The sequence below is a fragment of the Salvia splendens genome, chromosome 22 (genome assembly GCF_004379255.2).
Source record: "Salvia splendens isolate huo1 chromosome 22, SspV2, whole genome shotgun sequence".
In the NCBI taxonomy this organism is placed as follows: domain Eukaryota; kingdom Viridiplantae; phylum Streptophyta; class Magnoliopsida; order Lamiales; family Lamiaceae; genus Salvia; species Salvia splendens.
The window spans coordinates 23,425,755-23,442,674 of record NC_056053.1 but is presented as its reverse complement, the minus strand read 5'-3'; the positions used below and the strand labels follow the sequence as shown (position 1 = coordinate 23,442,674).

General features: G+C 35.9%; 3 protein-coding genes and 1 pseudogene across 3 annotated transcripts; 2 read left to right on the top strand and 2 right to left on the bottom strand.

Annotated features, from left to right (window-relative positions):
- Positions 1–537: 537 nt before the first annotated feature.
- Positions 538–3,409, top strand: LOC121787989 (annotated as a pseudogene).
- Positions 3,410–6,304: 2,895 nt separating this feature from the next.
- On the bottom strand, positions 6,305–7,598 carry LOC121786950. Its single transcript, XM_042185542.1, has 2 exons — positions 7,413–7,598; positions 6,305–6,810 (listed from the first exon to the last, which is right to left on the bottom strand). Exons 1-2 carry the CDS (start codon positions 7,498–7,500, stop codon positions 6,686–6,688), a joined length of 213 nt encoding a protein of 70 aa, XP_042041476.1. The 5' UTR covers positions 7,501–7,598; the 3' UTR covers positions 6,305–6,685.
- A 5,067-nt stretch (positions 7,599–12,665) lies between these two features.
- On the top strand, positions 12,666–13,564 carry LOC121785809 (peroxiredoxin-2E-1, chloroplastic-like). Its single transcript, XM_042184253.1, has one exon. It carries the CDS (start codon positions 12,763–12,765, stop codon positions 13,408–13,410), a length of 648 nt encoding a protein of 215 aa, XP_042040187.1. The 5' UTR covers positions 12,666–12,762; the 3' UTR covers positions 13,411–13,564.
- Positions 13,565–13,975: 411 nt separating this feature from the next.
- On the bottom strand, positions 13,976–16,459 carry LOC121785808 (phosphoribosylglycinamide formyltransferase, chloroplastic-like). The gene is made up of 5 exons (XM_042184252.1): positions 15,951–16,459; positions 15,698–15,809; positions 15,020–15,196; positions 14,334–14,460; positions 13,976–14,246 (listed from the first exon to the last, which is right to left on the bottom strand). The coding sequence occupies exons 1-5, from the start codon at positions 16,306–16,308 to the stop codon at positions 14,133–14,135; spliced, it is 888 nt and encodes a 295-aa protein (XP_042040186.1). The 5' UTR covers positions 16,309–16,459; the 3' UTR covers positions 13,976–14,132.
- Between the last annotated feature and the right edge of the window lie 461 nt (positions 16,460–16,920).

Below are 16,920 nucleotides of genomic sequence, written 5' to 3'. Positions count from 1 at the left end.
GATTGTGTATTTAAAAGATTATTATTATCGAAAAAATGTAGAAAAAATTGTATACTTGCCTAAATAATATCCAAGAAAAGGAGACTACCAATTAAATTAGGTACTAGTACTACTTTCGGTATAACACTATGCCGATTACACGCCGAATAAAATAAAAAAAAGATCTGATAACTATACCCACCAATAAAACATGAATGAATTTGTTCCTTTTAAAAAATAAATGAATCCATTACAATTAAACAAAAATTACTAAAGTAATACGAAGCATATCACAAGGGATTTCGATTTCAAAAAATTAATTTGGAAAAAAATTTGAAATAATCTAAAGAATATGTTCCCTCAAAAATGGATCTCCGAATTAATTAATTCCTTATTTTTATTCTAAAATGAAATTATACCAAACATGAGTTAGGTAAAACAAAATTAAAAATCTAAACATAATTTAGTGTATCGTAATCTCCACATTAGCAAACAAATCACTCAAATTATTTATATATAATTAAGTGAAAAAGAAAAAAAAGAATAATATAGCTTCTACTTTTACAGAGAAAAGTTGCAGACAAAAGACAAATATTGGTTTTAATTTCTCTCTTTCCTCAAAGCTTTCAACCCCATTAATGGAGGGAACACTCAACTTTACAAAATTTCTCTAAAGCTGTAAAAAAATTGAAGGCAGCAATTGAAATCTTTGTGGCGCCATTTGTTTCCACCTACCAATCTTTCAAAAAAAAAAAATTCAAATCTTTTTCTTCATTTCTGTTGTTTGCTTGCTTAATTCGCAGCCCAAGTTTAAAAAGACTTGATTTTGATGGAGGCTGAAGACAGAGAGAGCACGGATTCCGGCTCCTTCAGTGGCAATCACGACTCCGATTCGCCGCCGCTGAGTGCGGCGGATTATGTCGTTCACGGCGGCGCCGGTGGTGGGATATTGCCGGAGGTGGTGAGCATGGATTTAGGTGTAGGTGCGGAGAAGGCTCCAGCTGCGGCGCTGGAGGTTGTGGGCGGCGGAGTGGTGGTTGATGGCGGCACCCCGGCGGTTATGGGCGGCGGAGGGGGAGGAATTGAGGCGCGTGGGGGGTGGTGGGAATGGGGATTTGGGGAAGAAGAAGAGAGGGAGGCCGAGGAAGTATGACGCCGACGGGAACTTGAATCCGGCGTATATCAGGTCGCCGACGGCGATGAACGCCGCCGCGGGTTTCACTCTCTCAACGCCGCGCTCGTTTGACAACTCCGGCCCCAAAAGAGGCCGCGGGAAACACTCCGCCGCTGCCGGAAACTGGCAAATTCTTGCCTCTTTAGGTGATTTTTTTTTTAATCTTGAAACTCCAATTTTTTGTTTTGTTTTTTATTTTATTTTTTGTTAATTTATATATTTTGATGATTTTTCCCCTCAAAGATATGAACTTTTTTCAGCTGGATTCTTGGGTCAATCTTTACTTTGATTTCCTATTTTTTCATGTTTCCTTGAAATGGGGAAAATTAATCCCTAATCTTTTTCTATTTGATTGCAGATTAAATATCTCTAGATATCTACTCTTGTTATTTTAGGCTGGTTTTCTCTCTCCAAAACTAGAGAAGATGCAATTTTTAAACTTGGGTTTTGATTTCCTTTTTTCATTTTTAATCTCTATCCATTTATATTAGGTCTCGTTTGATTTGCTTAACTTGACACGTGAGATTAAGATATTGTGTGTGTTTTGAGATGAAGAATTTTTCTTGACTAAACTAGGAAACCAAACAGGCCATAGTGCTAGCAATAGCATATGCTTTGATTGCAGATTAAATATCTTAGGATTTTTACTCTTGTTGTTTTGACTGGTTTTCTCTCTCCAAAACTGGGAAAGGTGCAATTTTTAAACCAGGGTTCTTGCAAATTGCAGGTGAATTGTTTGCAAACACAGCAGGCGGGGATTTCACGCCGCATGTTGTGACTGTACACACAGGAGAGGTAATGAAATGGATGTCGAATCTCGGATAATCTATGTTACAGTTTGGACTAAGTATTAGTTATATGTTACAGGATGTTGCTGGGAAGATACTCACCTTTGCTCAGAAGGGTCACAGAGGGATCTGTGTTCTCTCTGCCAATGGATCTGTCTCCAATGTCACCCTTCGCCAGCCCGGCACGTCTGGTGGCCTACTCACATACGAGGTATATATAACGCTCCTCATCCGCGATTGATTTCATGTAGTTTTTGTATGCTTTACTGTGATGAGATGTCTTGCTTGGTTGAAGCATAGGGAAACATTCTTTGTGTTATAAGAGTCGAGAAAGTCATCCAAACGTATGCTGATTTGAGCATCGAATGTCGTTGACAAGGTTTCCTTGTGCTTGTCATATGATTGTTGGGATCTTCATGTTCTTATGTTTTTGGTCTTCTTGATGTTGGAGATGTGCATTTTGTGAACGGTCAATCTAGTATCCGGGCTTGTTCGTTGTTGAGAAACGTACTTGTGCAAAGTTACCTTTCTGCAATTAGAAGCATACATATTGTTTTGTGCTTCATTTGATTCTAAGCATTGCATTACCTTTTGGGTGTGTGGATGATGATCTTGCTGTATTTTTCTGGTAATGAATTATAAGCCCCGAGCCTTCAAGATTTGCCCCGTACCTTTGTCCTCCGATTGGTGTGTTTATTGCTTGTCAACTGAAACCTTGAACTGATGCAGGGGCGTTTCGAGATTTTAACCCTAACGGGATCATATACCGTTTCTGACAACGGTGGCATAAAAAGCCGATCTGGCGGACTAAGTGTTTCACTAGCTAGCCCCGATGGTCGCGTGATAGGTGGTGGCGTCGCAGGTCTGCTCATGGCAGCCAATCCAATCCAGGTCACCACTCTTCCCTTTTATCTGCTTAAATCACTATTTTATTTTCTTCTTAGTTCTTGAAAAGTCGAAACACGCATCAGATTGTGGTCGGGAGCTTCGTGCCAAACGGTTTCAAGATGCAGAAAAGGAAGCCGCAGAGCGAGCCAAGGATGGCCCCAGCCGCCCACTGCCCTCCCGCCACTGTGACTGCAGCGACGCCAATATCACAGGCGCCACCAGAGACGAACATCTATCCCAACCCGCCATCACAGTACCCGGGAGAGGCCGACAACAGCTTAAGCAATAAAGACCAGCCAAACTCCGCGTCTACTGACAATACTGCTGATTGGAACGGAGCTGATCACCACAGAGCCTACCCCGACATTAACATTTCAGTGTCCATGGACGAGCACTGATCGCAGGTACTCATGTTTCGGATGTCGAAAACGAACTGCTTAAGTTAGCTCTAGCCTCTTATATTTTAGAAATCAGAGACGTTTTTCTGTCTTTACTCTTTTGTTGATGACTCTGTTTCACTTTGAACTTTGATTACTCATCCTTGCTGAAAATGATCAAGTATCTCAGCTTATTAGTCTGATCTTGAATTTTCATTATGTTAGAGCCATGTTTTATTGAGAGAGAAGTTAGTGTGACTTATTATTTGTTACTTTATTCAAATCTAAACAAGTTATTGTATCCAAAAGGACAAATTCCTAGAAAAATTATTAAGTTCCATTAATTTCTTGTCAATTTTGCAATTTTAAAAACATTTTTTCCAATTGTGTCATGGTGGAAAATGTTTGTATCATACTATGTGTTTAGTTTATTGACATGGACACATATATATTTATAGACTTGGCTAACTAACCGTATAGATTTCATTTTTCTCAAATATGTGATCATAGAATATTGGAAAAAATGTTAAAGTTGTGATATATTGAAGTAATTTATTTTTTAAAACAGTGGGATTGAACCTATTGATTAGAAAATGACCAAACTTAATGATTTTTTTTTGATAATTTTGCCCTATTGAAAGCACCTTGGAATTTCAACAAAGTTATAAGCTTTTTTTGTTACGCTCAACTCAAAGCGTTGTATGAAATTCAACATCATAAAAATGGTTGTTTTGATTGAAATGGATAAAGTAATACTCCTTCTGTCCCGTAAACATAGTCTTTTTTTTCTATCTTGGTTTGTCTAATAAAATTAGTCTACTTCCATTTTTGGTAAGTTTTTATTTATTGCAATATTGGATTTTTTGCTAATAAAACTTCAACCATTTTTTTTCATTTTATATCTCTTTTATTTTATTACGTATTATTTTGTGTCGTTTTCAAAATTGTTATTTTTAAAAGATGAAGAAAGTAAATGGGGCTTCATTTTTTCCACTATGTGCTCCGACAAAATAGCATAACACTCCAAAACAGAAATGGTATATTTTTCAATTCTTTCACAAAACAGGAGTGGCGGCTGCTGCTACTATTATTATGTGTAATTATTAGTGCTTTTATAATCATTATTATTATTAAAAATAAATGAAATAGTTTGTTGCATGGAAATAGTCTACATATTTCCCATTTGGACCTAACCAGTTTTCAAAAGAAGATAAACGAAATAATACTAGACATTGCATGGAACTAGTCATTTTGAGTTCATTATACACACTTGTGTTACACATATTTTATGATTTGCTTTGCTAAATATCTCCGTATAATAATTTCCTCCACCAAGAAAATAATGAATTAATACACAGTTTAGTACTATAAATAAAGAATGCATTAAAATATAATTGTGTTACATATATATCATAGATGCATTTGTTAGAATATGAGTTTATATAAATGAGGGGCTTGCATATAAATGTGTCAAATGGGCTGGGCCGACTCAGGTCCTCACCCACAGTCAAATGATAAGTCAGAGCCCATGCCAGGATCCATACATAGGCGGCCCATAAACCAGCCAAGAAGCAACCAAGCCCATGCCAGGATCGGCCCTCATAAGTTCCACTATTATTAACCTCGCTTTTAATTATTTATACGGTAATTTAATTATATGTACCCTTATTATTTATATATTTCTAAATTATTATTTCTTCAAAATAATTGCAATAAGATAAGCTAAAACATGCATATTTATCTATTAAATATAAATACAATATTTCATACAGTACAAGTCTAGAATCACCCAACACTGTAAAACTAATACTATAAAATACAAAATTTATAAATAATAAGCCCTCCAATTATTAATAAATGCAGTCGAGTCCATTTACAAAGTCGACAGAGCTTTGTCAGATCCAGATTAATGAAAACAAAATCCAACTTAGGCCAATCCGATTTAATTAGTTGAACTATACGTACATAATTTTGTTTCATATACGTACATATATCATATATACATATTTATATAGGGTTGTGATCAATTGAGATTTTTTAGCCTAATTGAGAATTGAGATGCATTATTAGCCACTCATTTTTATTAAATGAGTGGTCCAGAATTTACCACATGGAAAATATTTTTACATTAATTAATTGTGAAAGGGCAGAATGGTAATTTCATCATACATTTTATTTAATAAATATTTTTTTATTTTTTTAAAAAAAATTAAATTTTTTTTCGTTTTTTTATTTTTTTTATTATTTTTATTTTTTTTGTCAACTACATATACAATTCATGTCAACTACACACATATAATGTCAACTACATATACAATTCATGTCAACTGCACATATATAATGTCAACTACATATATGATTCATATCACCTATACACATATAATATCAACTATAAGCTGTTGACATTTGATGTGCAGGCTATTGACATTTGATGTGCAGGGCTATTGACATTTGATGTGCAGGCTACACATCGTAGTTGACATCGCGTGAAAATTTAAAAAATTAAAAAAAAAATTAAATTTTTTTTTAAAAAATTTTAAAAAAATAAAAAAATAATTTTTTTTAGTTGTTGACATTTGATATTCTGGCTATTGAAATGAAATGACGATAATACCCTTAGTTGATATAATCTACTTGTAGTTGACATTTCAAAATGAGTGGCTGAAAATGCATCTCAATTATCAATTAAGCTAAAAAATCTCAACCTAACAAGACCCTATTTATATATATATATATATACTCCGTAGCATTTATTAGGAGACGGATTTTAAATAGTTTCAAGTAAATTTTATTCATAATTTAATTAGAGGCCCTTCTTTACTTGTCATTTTGGGTAGGTCACAATCACAATGATTAATTCGATACATATATTTTTTTTATGTAAATAGAATATTATGAGATCGATTATAAAAGTGAAATTTATATTCTATCCATTAATTTAATTTACAAAAAGGTATGCTATGAAAGCAAGACGAAGAGAGAATAAGAGTATCAACAACCCTCGAGTACAACAATGTTGATGTGTACTAGTATTGTACATAGCATATTATTTGAAGTCATTAAAGCATTACTCTATTGGGAAAACTAATTAATGAGACTTTTTTATCATCACAAAAACAATACTTTCGTATCATAAATCTCACCATGATTCACTTGATCACAAGGATTCTCCAAACTATAGAGCACAATCAAATGGCCAAATAAAAAAACTACTAACTATTGTCCCTAAAAAACAAAAAATAATGAAAAATAAATCAACTAACCATATTTCCATTGGCTGTTGATTTAATTTGCCCATTAAAAAGGCATCAAAAAGGTCTAAACCAGAATACATCCATCTTTGGGCTGTTTTTCATTTATCCAGCCACATAGACAAACACTTCGATTTCCAATACATAATATATATATACAATTCCTTTTCTTTTGTAAAAAGTTAATGATAATAATCATCCTATTAAATTCTAGTATGAGTTGTGAAATCATGAAGTAAGAGTGCATGTGGTGGGCTTGTTCTTGTCCAAAATAGACCACATGACTTGCACATCCTCATAAGCACAAGCCATCACTTCCCCTTGCAAATCCATGATGCACTTTTCTTGTCTCCCTACACATTATCATCAATTCAATATTGTGAGAACACTAAATCTATTATTTTGTGTCATACAAATGATCTCTGGCTAAGGGGCGAGCATTCGGATTTCCTCCTAATCCGATCTGATCCAAAATTCAGTGAAAAATGAATATGAATTGAATCATATTGTTCGGAAATCCAAAATCCAAGCCATTAAACCCGATCCAAATCGGAAAACTAAAAATTGCACTAAAAAAATCCAAATCTAATTTTTTCATGTGATTTTGCAATTTAAAATCCAGTTTGGTTCGAATTGGATATCGGATTTCAAATATTTTTACTCACCCTAAATAAAAATATCCAAAATTCTATAAAAGTGATTCCGAATCGAAAAATTCAAAATTGCATAAAGAATCCAAAAAACTCGAAAAACGAAAAATCCTAGTCTCATTTTTATCCAAGTGCTTTATGTGAATATATATAATTCGCAATTTAAAATGCACTTTGGTTAAATTCGGATATTCGAGTAATGCCTCTAGGCCTTGTCGGGCGACTACAAAATGCGGGTGAGATCGGACAAGATCCGAACAGTGGTATGATAAAAAACAAGAAGAAGGAGACGAAAGCAGTTGTACCTTGTTGGGACTTCTTGTCTCGAGGTTGGTTGAAGAAAGTACAAGCTTTTCTGAATGGAGAAGTGATTGTTCTAACCCAAGAAGCCATTTTGTGGATCCTAATTTGTCTGTTGAGTAGAGTGGTTATATAGGAATGTGAGCATGTAGTAATGTAGGTGGAAGCCAAGGCAAGATCCGTAACATAAGCTGTGGGTTAATCATCATGTAATAATGAAGCAATATATATAGAATAGAAAGTTATATATACAATGGATATGTGTGTTGGGGGTATGTGTGCCACACTGCAGGTTTTGCACATGCGCACGCTTCCCAAATGGGCCAAGATGCCATGTGAACTGCCCCATACCTTGCTTTCTCAATATATGTCACGTCTTATCATGTCTTAATTGTATATATACTTATGCCCGTTTCATGTTCGACACAAGATTTTATGCAGAGTTGTTGTGCTTTACGCGTTTTGGTGATTAAATAAACCAAGATTTTACAAAGACTCCAATTTTAGATATACGCGAAAACGAAAGCCTATGAGGTCGCTTTTGCAACTTAATAACCAGCACTGAATATCGTCGTTACATTGGATGGTATCCGTGAGCCTTATTGACTGCAACTTTTGTATTGATTTTTGCCTTCATTTATGCTTCTCTAGTAGATATTGATGGTAATTAGTGAGGTTTTCGGATCTCAGCTTTGTAGAAACAATATTATTTTAGGTGTTATTATTCATGCTTTGTAACTTAAGTGGGCAGAGAGTAAAATAGATAAAGTGATGTTTCCTTTTCGAGAAACATGTCACTTTAACTAGAAAGTCCGAGAAAGAAAAACAAGTCACGTGACGGCGAAAGCCTATGGGGTCGCTTCTACAACTAGATAACCAGTACCTAAAACCGTCTTCACATTGATCGATTGGTGTTTTGATGATCCCTACTATAGACAACCACTTATGTGTATATTATTGCCTTCATTGTTGCCATCCCTTAGATATTGATGGTATTCGTAAACCTGTTTCTGAATCTCTACTTTACGGAAACAATAGTATCTCAGGTGCCATTATTCATGTTTGCAATTTAAGAGGGGAGAGAATGAAGTGGGGCGAGGAATAAAGTAGATAAAAGTGATGTTTCCGTTTTGGGGAAACTCGTCACCTTGAATGTTCGAGAAAGGATAACGAGTCACTTTAAGTAGGATGGAGGAGAGAATATAATCAAGAAGTGCAGTTCTTATTCTTTTATTTATTACTTGTACTGTTTTCTCAAAGATATGGGCTTTCAGTTGCTTTGTTGAGTCAATCTTGACTTTGAGTTCCTTGTTTTCATGTTACTCCATTAGTGTTTGTTGTGGTTTGAAAAGGGAAAAACTAATGGCTAATTTTTTTATTAATATATCTTAATCCAAGTCAATGCTTGAGGATTTTCTTGTTATTTAAGATTGGTTTCTCCCAAAACTGGGAAAGATGCATTTTTCTATTATTATTTTTTCCTAAATATGTTATGTGATAGAGATCCGTGTGTGTGTGTGTGTTCTATGTTAGTTGGTTAAAGCAAAAGGGAAACATTATTTGTGTTGCAAGTAAGAAACAAGAAAGCCTTCCAAATTTGTTTGTGTGGTCATATGATGGTTGGAATCTTGATGTTTTTATCTATAAACATTTTTGGTGTGGTTAATGTTATATCTGTGCATTTTGTGAATCATGAATCTAGTATCCATTCATGTTTGTTGTGGAGAAGCAAGAAGAATACATAAATGTTGTGTTTAATATGATACTACTAAGTATCAATTTTTTCAAGATTTGCTCTGTAAACAGCAGCTCAACGCTATCAATTTCAGATCTCGAGCACAATCAAGATCAATACTTGAACGAATAAGAACAACACACGCAATGCTGATTGAAAATGAGTAACCAAGAATTTATGAACTCAAGGAGAAACGGTGAAGAACTTTTATTGAATCTCTGGAAGAATTCCAACTAACTCAAGATGAAGAACTCTCTTTTACTTTTGTTAGTTACACAGCTCGATCCCTGAAGCCGAGACTCTAACTAATTCCTCTCATTCTATATACAAAGTTTTGAAGGGAAAATTCAAACAGAAATTACAAGAATTTGCATATTAGACCCTGAGCTTTTACACATCAGTCCCTGAACACTTCATTAGTTGTCCACAACCCATAGAATGATAGCTTGAAACTCATAGAATGATAGTTTCCAACTACAAGAATGATAGTTTGTAGAACCAAGAATGATAATTTGTAGAAGCAAGAATGATAGTTTGTAGAAGCAAGAATGATAGTTTAGTTTTGCCCCAAATTCCATAACATGCTCCATAGCTTTGTGTCAACCATGATCTCACAAAAGTCGCTGATGCAAGCCTTTGTTTTTGGTGGATTTGATGTCCGAGATGGGTGTGCTTACAAACTCTCCCCGTTCCTCAATACGTGTCCCATTTGAGACCTTACGCGAAAAGGGTCGCAGCAGTACGTCCGGTTTTGCGGCTGTTTTTACGGTCTTATTGCATAGCTCAAAATGCCTTCTACACCTTCAACCAGTTAAAGGGATGAGATCCCAACGTTAACTACTCCTAATAATTAACAAGAAGGGTATCGGCCAAACGTTAAGTCCATAATGAGACTCCTTTTACACTCATACTTAATCATTCAACAATGTTTTTCTTAAATTTTGTGTTCAAAATAAACGAGGCAACTAACTACCGTGGGACCGGCCGACCGAGGCATGTAATCAGTTACTATAAATGGAAACACCTTTCTCTCTACTTTATTCTCTCTCTTACTTTACTCTCTCCACTTAACACACAAAATAAAATTGCATAAAACTCCATGCCGCCCAAGGAAGGGGTCATCTTCCTTGGGACGGAGGGAGTACTAAAGTACTACTAGTAGTATTAAATTAGAAGATTAATTAGGTGAACAACATAATCGATATTGGGCCAAGCTAGGCGGCCCAATGAAACTACAACAGGGCCCAGGCCCAATACGTAATGGACTGGTGCATCGTGACCTATGACATTCACGAATATAATTAAAGTATGTTACACATATCAAAGCCCAATAATTTTGGACACCCATTTACTTCATTTTTATTAAAAACCACGTTGAACTTATTCATTCTAAATCGTTATAATCATAAAATTCACTTTCAACACATTTTTATACTTACTTATACTCTTATCATTCACAACAAATTCATTAAAATCAATGTTGAATGCAAATGAAATCTCCCAGGAAGGACAACAAGATATAAGGGTTGGTTTCTGAATTTACTTTCTTTCTAGAATGTTACTTCCTTCCTGTTTATTAGGAGTCCCGTTTTTCATTTTAGTATGAATGCTAATAAACTTTTGATCCACTTTTATTATAAATAGTGGTAGGTTCCATTTCACGTTCCACTAACTCGTTCAGCTCGGTGAATATTGTTCCACTAACTCATTCAGCTCTGTAAATATTACTCCATTCGCAGAATATTTAAATTAGAATGTTCAATCAATTGTAATGGCAAAATATTTAAATTAGAATTTGTTCATTTAGCTTGACTGTAGAATGTTTAAACGAATAAAATTTAATCAATTGTAATGGCAAAATATTTAAATTAGAATTTGTTCATTTAGCTTGACTGTAGAATGTTTAAACGAATAAAATTTAATCAATTGTAATGGCAAAATATTTAAATTAGAATTTGTTCATTTGGCTTGACTGTAGAATGTTTAAACGAATAAAATTTAATGGTCTCAGTATAAAATATGATATATCCAATCAATTATAATCGCAGAAATCACTTTAGCTTTTTATTGTTCTCTCTTTTTATTCAATTGACTGAACACATGTAACAATAAATCTGAACGAAAACAATTTGTGATCCATACCATTTCTTGTTAGATTTTCTTTGGTGTGTAATGGCGTTGAGTGTCAAGTTCAAATTTTACAACTAAATTACTGTTGAAATCAGATAGTGATGAAAATCAAGTGAGATTAGTTCGGTAATCGTGTAATTTTGGCCAGTTAACATTTTCATTTATTAGAATCATTATCATAGCAATTAAGTTTTCAAATAATTTATATATAGGTGGGGAAATGAAATTTTATAGGGAACCACCTATTCTTTATAGAATTTGGGCTTACATTATAGGTCAATATGGACTTTTTTGAATGCGGTAGCCCAAGTCGGCTGAACTAAATTTAAGACTAAATTTATAGACTTCCAATGTTTCAAAAATTAATTTTAAATGCACAAATTTAAGAATAATGCTATGCGGCCACATTATGGCAAGCCATAAATTAATTAAATAACAAAAAAAATTGATTTTTTTTTCAAATTTTTGGTTTAATACTACTTGATTTTACTTTTATATCATCTTCATTATATATTGCTCAACATGTTAGTGTTGCTCTTTCGTAGTTTTTGCTCAACTTATTACTACTGTCATTTCTTGATTGTTGCTCAACGTATACAGTAATTCGTGATATTAATGTGTTTTACGTAATGCAATTCAAAGATAAGTATCAACTCACAAGTTCATTCACACACATATAAGTTTATATCGGTAATTCTAATTTTTTTATACATGTAAATGGACTAAATTAACTCTTTATGGCCGGCCACATTATGGCCATTTAGCATCACTCCAAATTTAATACACAGTACAACTTGGAGTAGAATACATATTTTACTATTTTGTCAAATTCTGTACAATTAGATTTGTTTGCCAATCAACCCATGATTGAACTTTTGTCACGAAATTGTATTTTAGTAGGAGTATTAAAAATCCTATCAACCCAAGAATGAACTTTTGTCATAAAATTGGTAAAAAAATTACTATACATGAAAGTTATGGATGATGAGTTTGACGATAATATCATTGATTCACAAAGAAAACGACTTCTTTTGGTTAAAACATCAAGAATAATGATAAAGAGAATGGTATCTTTTGGTAAAACATCAACAATAATTTATATGTAATCGATAAAACTTATTAAGTATGAATAATTGTGAATATATCCAATATCATGGATTTTTTATTTATCCAAATTTACATAGATTACTCATCCAGTATTGAATACTCTCTTGTTATTGTTACAACTTACAATGTCAAACTTGGTAGCTGCCACCAATTTTAAGATTTGTTGTTTAGCGTAAATTACAAAGAAAATTGGAATTTTGTGATAAAAATAAATAAATATATTCAGTGCAGCATGAAATGCTTTAGAAATTTGAATTATAAAACATTTACAATAAAGATATTTTATTCATCCTCTGTCACACATTATATAACTCTACTCTGTGAAATTCTGAATACACTCGTTTATATCCGCCCAAAACCCCACCGCTTCTCCTCAACCAGCAATGGCGGCAGCCACCGCATCCACCGCCTCATTCTCCACCGCTCACCTCTTCCGCTCCTCCTCCCTTAACCTCAAACAGCCTCTCTCCCTCCCCTTCACCAACCGCCGCCGCCTCCCCGCGCAACCACTCCGCTTCTCCGCCCTTCCCAAAATCTCCGCCACCATCTCCGTCGGCGACAAGCTCCCCGACGCCACCCTATCCTACCTCGACGCGTCCGACGAGCTCCAGACCGTCTCAATCGCCGACCTCACTTCGAATAAGAAGGCAATTTTGGTCGCCGTGCCGGGGGCCTTCACCCCGACGTGCTCGCAGAAGCACCTCCCCGGATTCGTGGAGAAGGCGGCGGAGTTCAAAGCGAAGGGCGTCGACACCATCGCCTGCGTCTCCGTCAACGACGCCTTCGTGATGAAGGCGTGGAAGGCGGATCTGAAGATTGGGGAGGAGGTGCTGCTGCTTAGCGACGGCAACGGCGATTTCACGAGGGCGATTGGGTGTGAGCTTGATTTGAGCGACAAGCCGATTGGGCTTGGCGTGAGGTCGCGCCGCTACGCTATGTTCGTGGAGGATGGCGTTGTGAAGGTCCTCAATTTGGAGGATGGCGGCGCGTTTAATGTTAGCAGTGCTGAGGATTTGCTCAAGGCGGTTTGAGATTGAGATTTCGTTTTTCTGAGTTTTTTCTTTATGATTAGGTTATGGAATTGAGATGAATTGTGTTTTTTTTTTCTGTTTTTGAGGAGTAGTTGTGATTGTGTTTGGAATTTCAATAAAAAGTGGAATGAAATTGAAACTAGGGTTCAGATTTCTTGTTTTTCTCACCCAGTAAGCAATGTCAGTTTTTGGGTTCTTGAATTTTATTGCATTGCAGAGAATTGGTTGATGACCTTGGGCAAAATGCATTCTTGTGATTATCTTGTACATTGGATGAAATTAGCCAGTCTTTGGAGGCTCTTTCCCGTGGACACTGTGAGAGCATAGATTTTGCAGAATAAGGGGTAGGAGGCTGGAGAAGGCGGGAGGGATAGGATTCGGACGAGGGGGGAGAAGGTAGCAGTTGAGGGGAATGGGGTGAAGGAGGCGGTGGAGCTGATGGGGTGGAAGAGAGGGGAGGACAAGATATGGAGGTGGTCGGGGAGGAGGATTGGGAAGAGGGTGCACGCCGAGTTTGTTAGAGTGTCCACAATGGTGCGGAACAACCACAGAAACACTTTGAAAGTTGGTACTACAATATATGTGAAATTTCTTGAATTGTAATAAGTTGACAAAGTAAATTGACTCCAAAAATTGCTGATTTAGGGTATAAAACAGCACTGCATTCTTACCAAAAAAGAAAAAGTTTGATTTCACCAAAAATCCAAACAATCTTGGATTTGCTATAGATAGTGACTAGGGTCATGTTTGGATTGGATGAGAGGGACACCATCTTCTCTCCAGATGATTCGCTCCTCGCATAATGCTGAGCATACCTCCACATATAATTTATGCTCCTGATTCAAATCAGACTCATGTATCAACAAAACAACAGTAATACATAATCAGGATAAACGAGAATGATGAATTATATCTATGGAAACCTCAACAAGGACTCTTGCAGCTAGCTCCTCGGCTGTGTCGTTTGCGAGCACAGGCACTACCCTTTGAGCAAGGATGCGACCTGTGTCGTACTCCTCATCAACATAGTGAACTGTAGGGCCAGAATACCTGTGTAAATACAAGGAGAACATGTAGTGTCAGCATATACTTTCACGAGCTAATCTATACAAGCCATAGAAGCTTAATAACCAACACAACGTCATTCATCATCAACCATATTTAAGAACTCACAGGAACCCAAATTAACAAATATAGTAACACAAGAAAAGGCATATAGTAACTGTAGTGGATAAAAGGTTGGATCTTGGTAAAATCAATTAACTTCCTAGGTCATTACATTAAGAAGGGACATCTCATCTCCTTGGGTGGGATGCATAGATTCTCCATTTAATCACTTCCAACCACATTATCAAGGGCATTGGTTATTCACCGTTTTAATTTTTTTGCAAAGTAAACGTCTGATAAAGTCAGATAACTTTTGTAACACACCCTTCAAAGCAAGCAAGGCCAGAGAATTGTTGCAGAATCATATTGAGAATATGCAGGCTGTCAATTGAGAGGGGAGAGTAGTATACGCAGGTTCGTTAAATAGTAAATAGATCAGATGGAAAATGGAAGGGACAAACCAGTAAATAGAACAGAGGGAAAATGGAAGGGCTTTGTATACCTTGCTCCAGATGCAATTACTGCTTTATGCACCTTCATACCGTAATACCCTTTTCCACCGAATGCTGGAAGAAGCGAAGGATGAATATTCAGTATGGCCTTTTGATAAGCTTTGATCAACTCAGTAGGAATAAGCTTGAGATAACCAGCTAAAAGTACAAAATCAACATTGTAGGATCTGCGCAACAAAAAAAGAATAAGCTTTAGATAACCAGCTAAAAGTACAAAATCAACATTGTAGGATCTGCGCAACAAAAAAAGCACAGCTGAAATTTGCAGAAATGTAACTCATAGTATCACACGAAAGATGAGGTTGAAAGAGTAAAAACAAAAGGATTCTTATCAATATAGCAATTAACATGGCAGAAAGTGTGAGTAAAGAAGACAATTAAAAAACAAGACTAGATCAATTGCAGGTCTTAGCATCTTTCTCTCAATCCTTAAACTATAAGTGCAAGAACAGTTACACATGTGATGGAAATAAGTTGTTCTGTTTCTCCAAAAAAAACTTGGAATTCAGAAGGAATGTAAAGGAAATCATCAAACCATTCAAACTTGAGAACTAGCATATGCATAACAACCATAGGCACTATACATTTTTCAATCTATTTCATTTGATACAAGCTTAATCATCATACTCTTACAATTCCATTGCATTGAAAAAGCAACTCAGCCAAACCTCAATGCAGTTACAAGATCATCTGCAGAAAAAACCTCTTCTGCCCCTTTCCTTGGAGGAAAAAGGATAACAGGAATACCCTTACCACGGGCATATTCCGCACCTCCACAATCTGCCAACATTATTCAAGAGTTAAGGGTAATTCATCTTTGAAACCTCATCAAGTTAGCTTAAACAGCATGACAAAATGCATCTTTTTTGCCCTAATTTGAGAACGTAAAAGAACACAAAATCCAATGATAAGCATGAATACCATGGTTGTTGGTAACCAGAACAACAATGTGACCGTGTATGGAACCATTAATAGTGGCCTCATAAATTGACCTGAAATTGGAGCCTCCGCCGGAAACGAACACCGCCAATTTTTTCAAGCTAACTTTGGATTCAGGGTTAGATTCTTCTGTATCAAAAACCCCTTTGTATTCAATCTTCTCGACGCTGCTTCTACACCGTAGAGTTCGCTTGGTGCTCGAGCAAATTGATAGGAATGAGCAACGAATTTCCGAAGAAAATGGCTTGGGGAACTTCGTCAGCGCATCGGTTTTGCGGGATTGAAGGGAAGAGAGAGCTCCATGAATATAACCTCGAAGGGCTACACTTTGGGCTTCCATTGAAATTGATAAAGGAGGAGCTTTGATTCGGGAAAATTGAAATTGAAGTAGGTTGCAAACTCGGCGAGTAGAAGAAGTGGTCTAGGTTGCTGAAACCGGCGGTGGAAGTGAAAGCAGAGGAAGGGAGAAGGCGGAGCGGCGGCGGCGAAAAGTGCTTAGAGGTAGTGTATCTGTGTATTGTCAGAGTGTCCACTATAAGGCGGACACGCCCAATAGCCCCGCCCCAGTTTTTGTCAATAGCCCCAATTTTGTTGTCCATAGCCCCAAAATTTTGTGTCCGCCACTATGGTGGACACCTCCAATAGCCCCAAAATTTTATAATCAACTTTTATTTTATAATATTTCAAGTAATTATGAACAACTTTATCGGGCTATACGTAATTAGAAGAAGCCGACTATACGAATTAAAAATAAAATAAAAATAAAAATAAAAAATAAAAATAAAAATAAAATACAAATTAAAATTAAAATTAGGATTACACACTAAATTATATTTAAAATTAAAATCACACACTACATTGAATCTAGTACAAATCACTATCAAGTTTACACAACGCCACCACCTCCCCTACGTGCCCACACTTCTTCAATCAAATCGGCCTGCATTGTGTT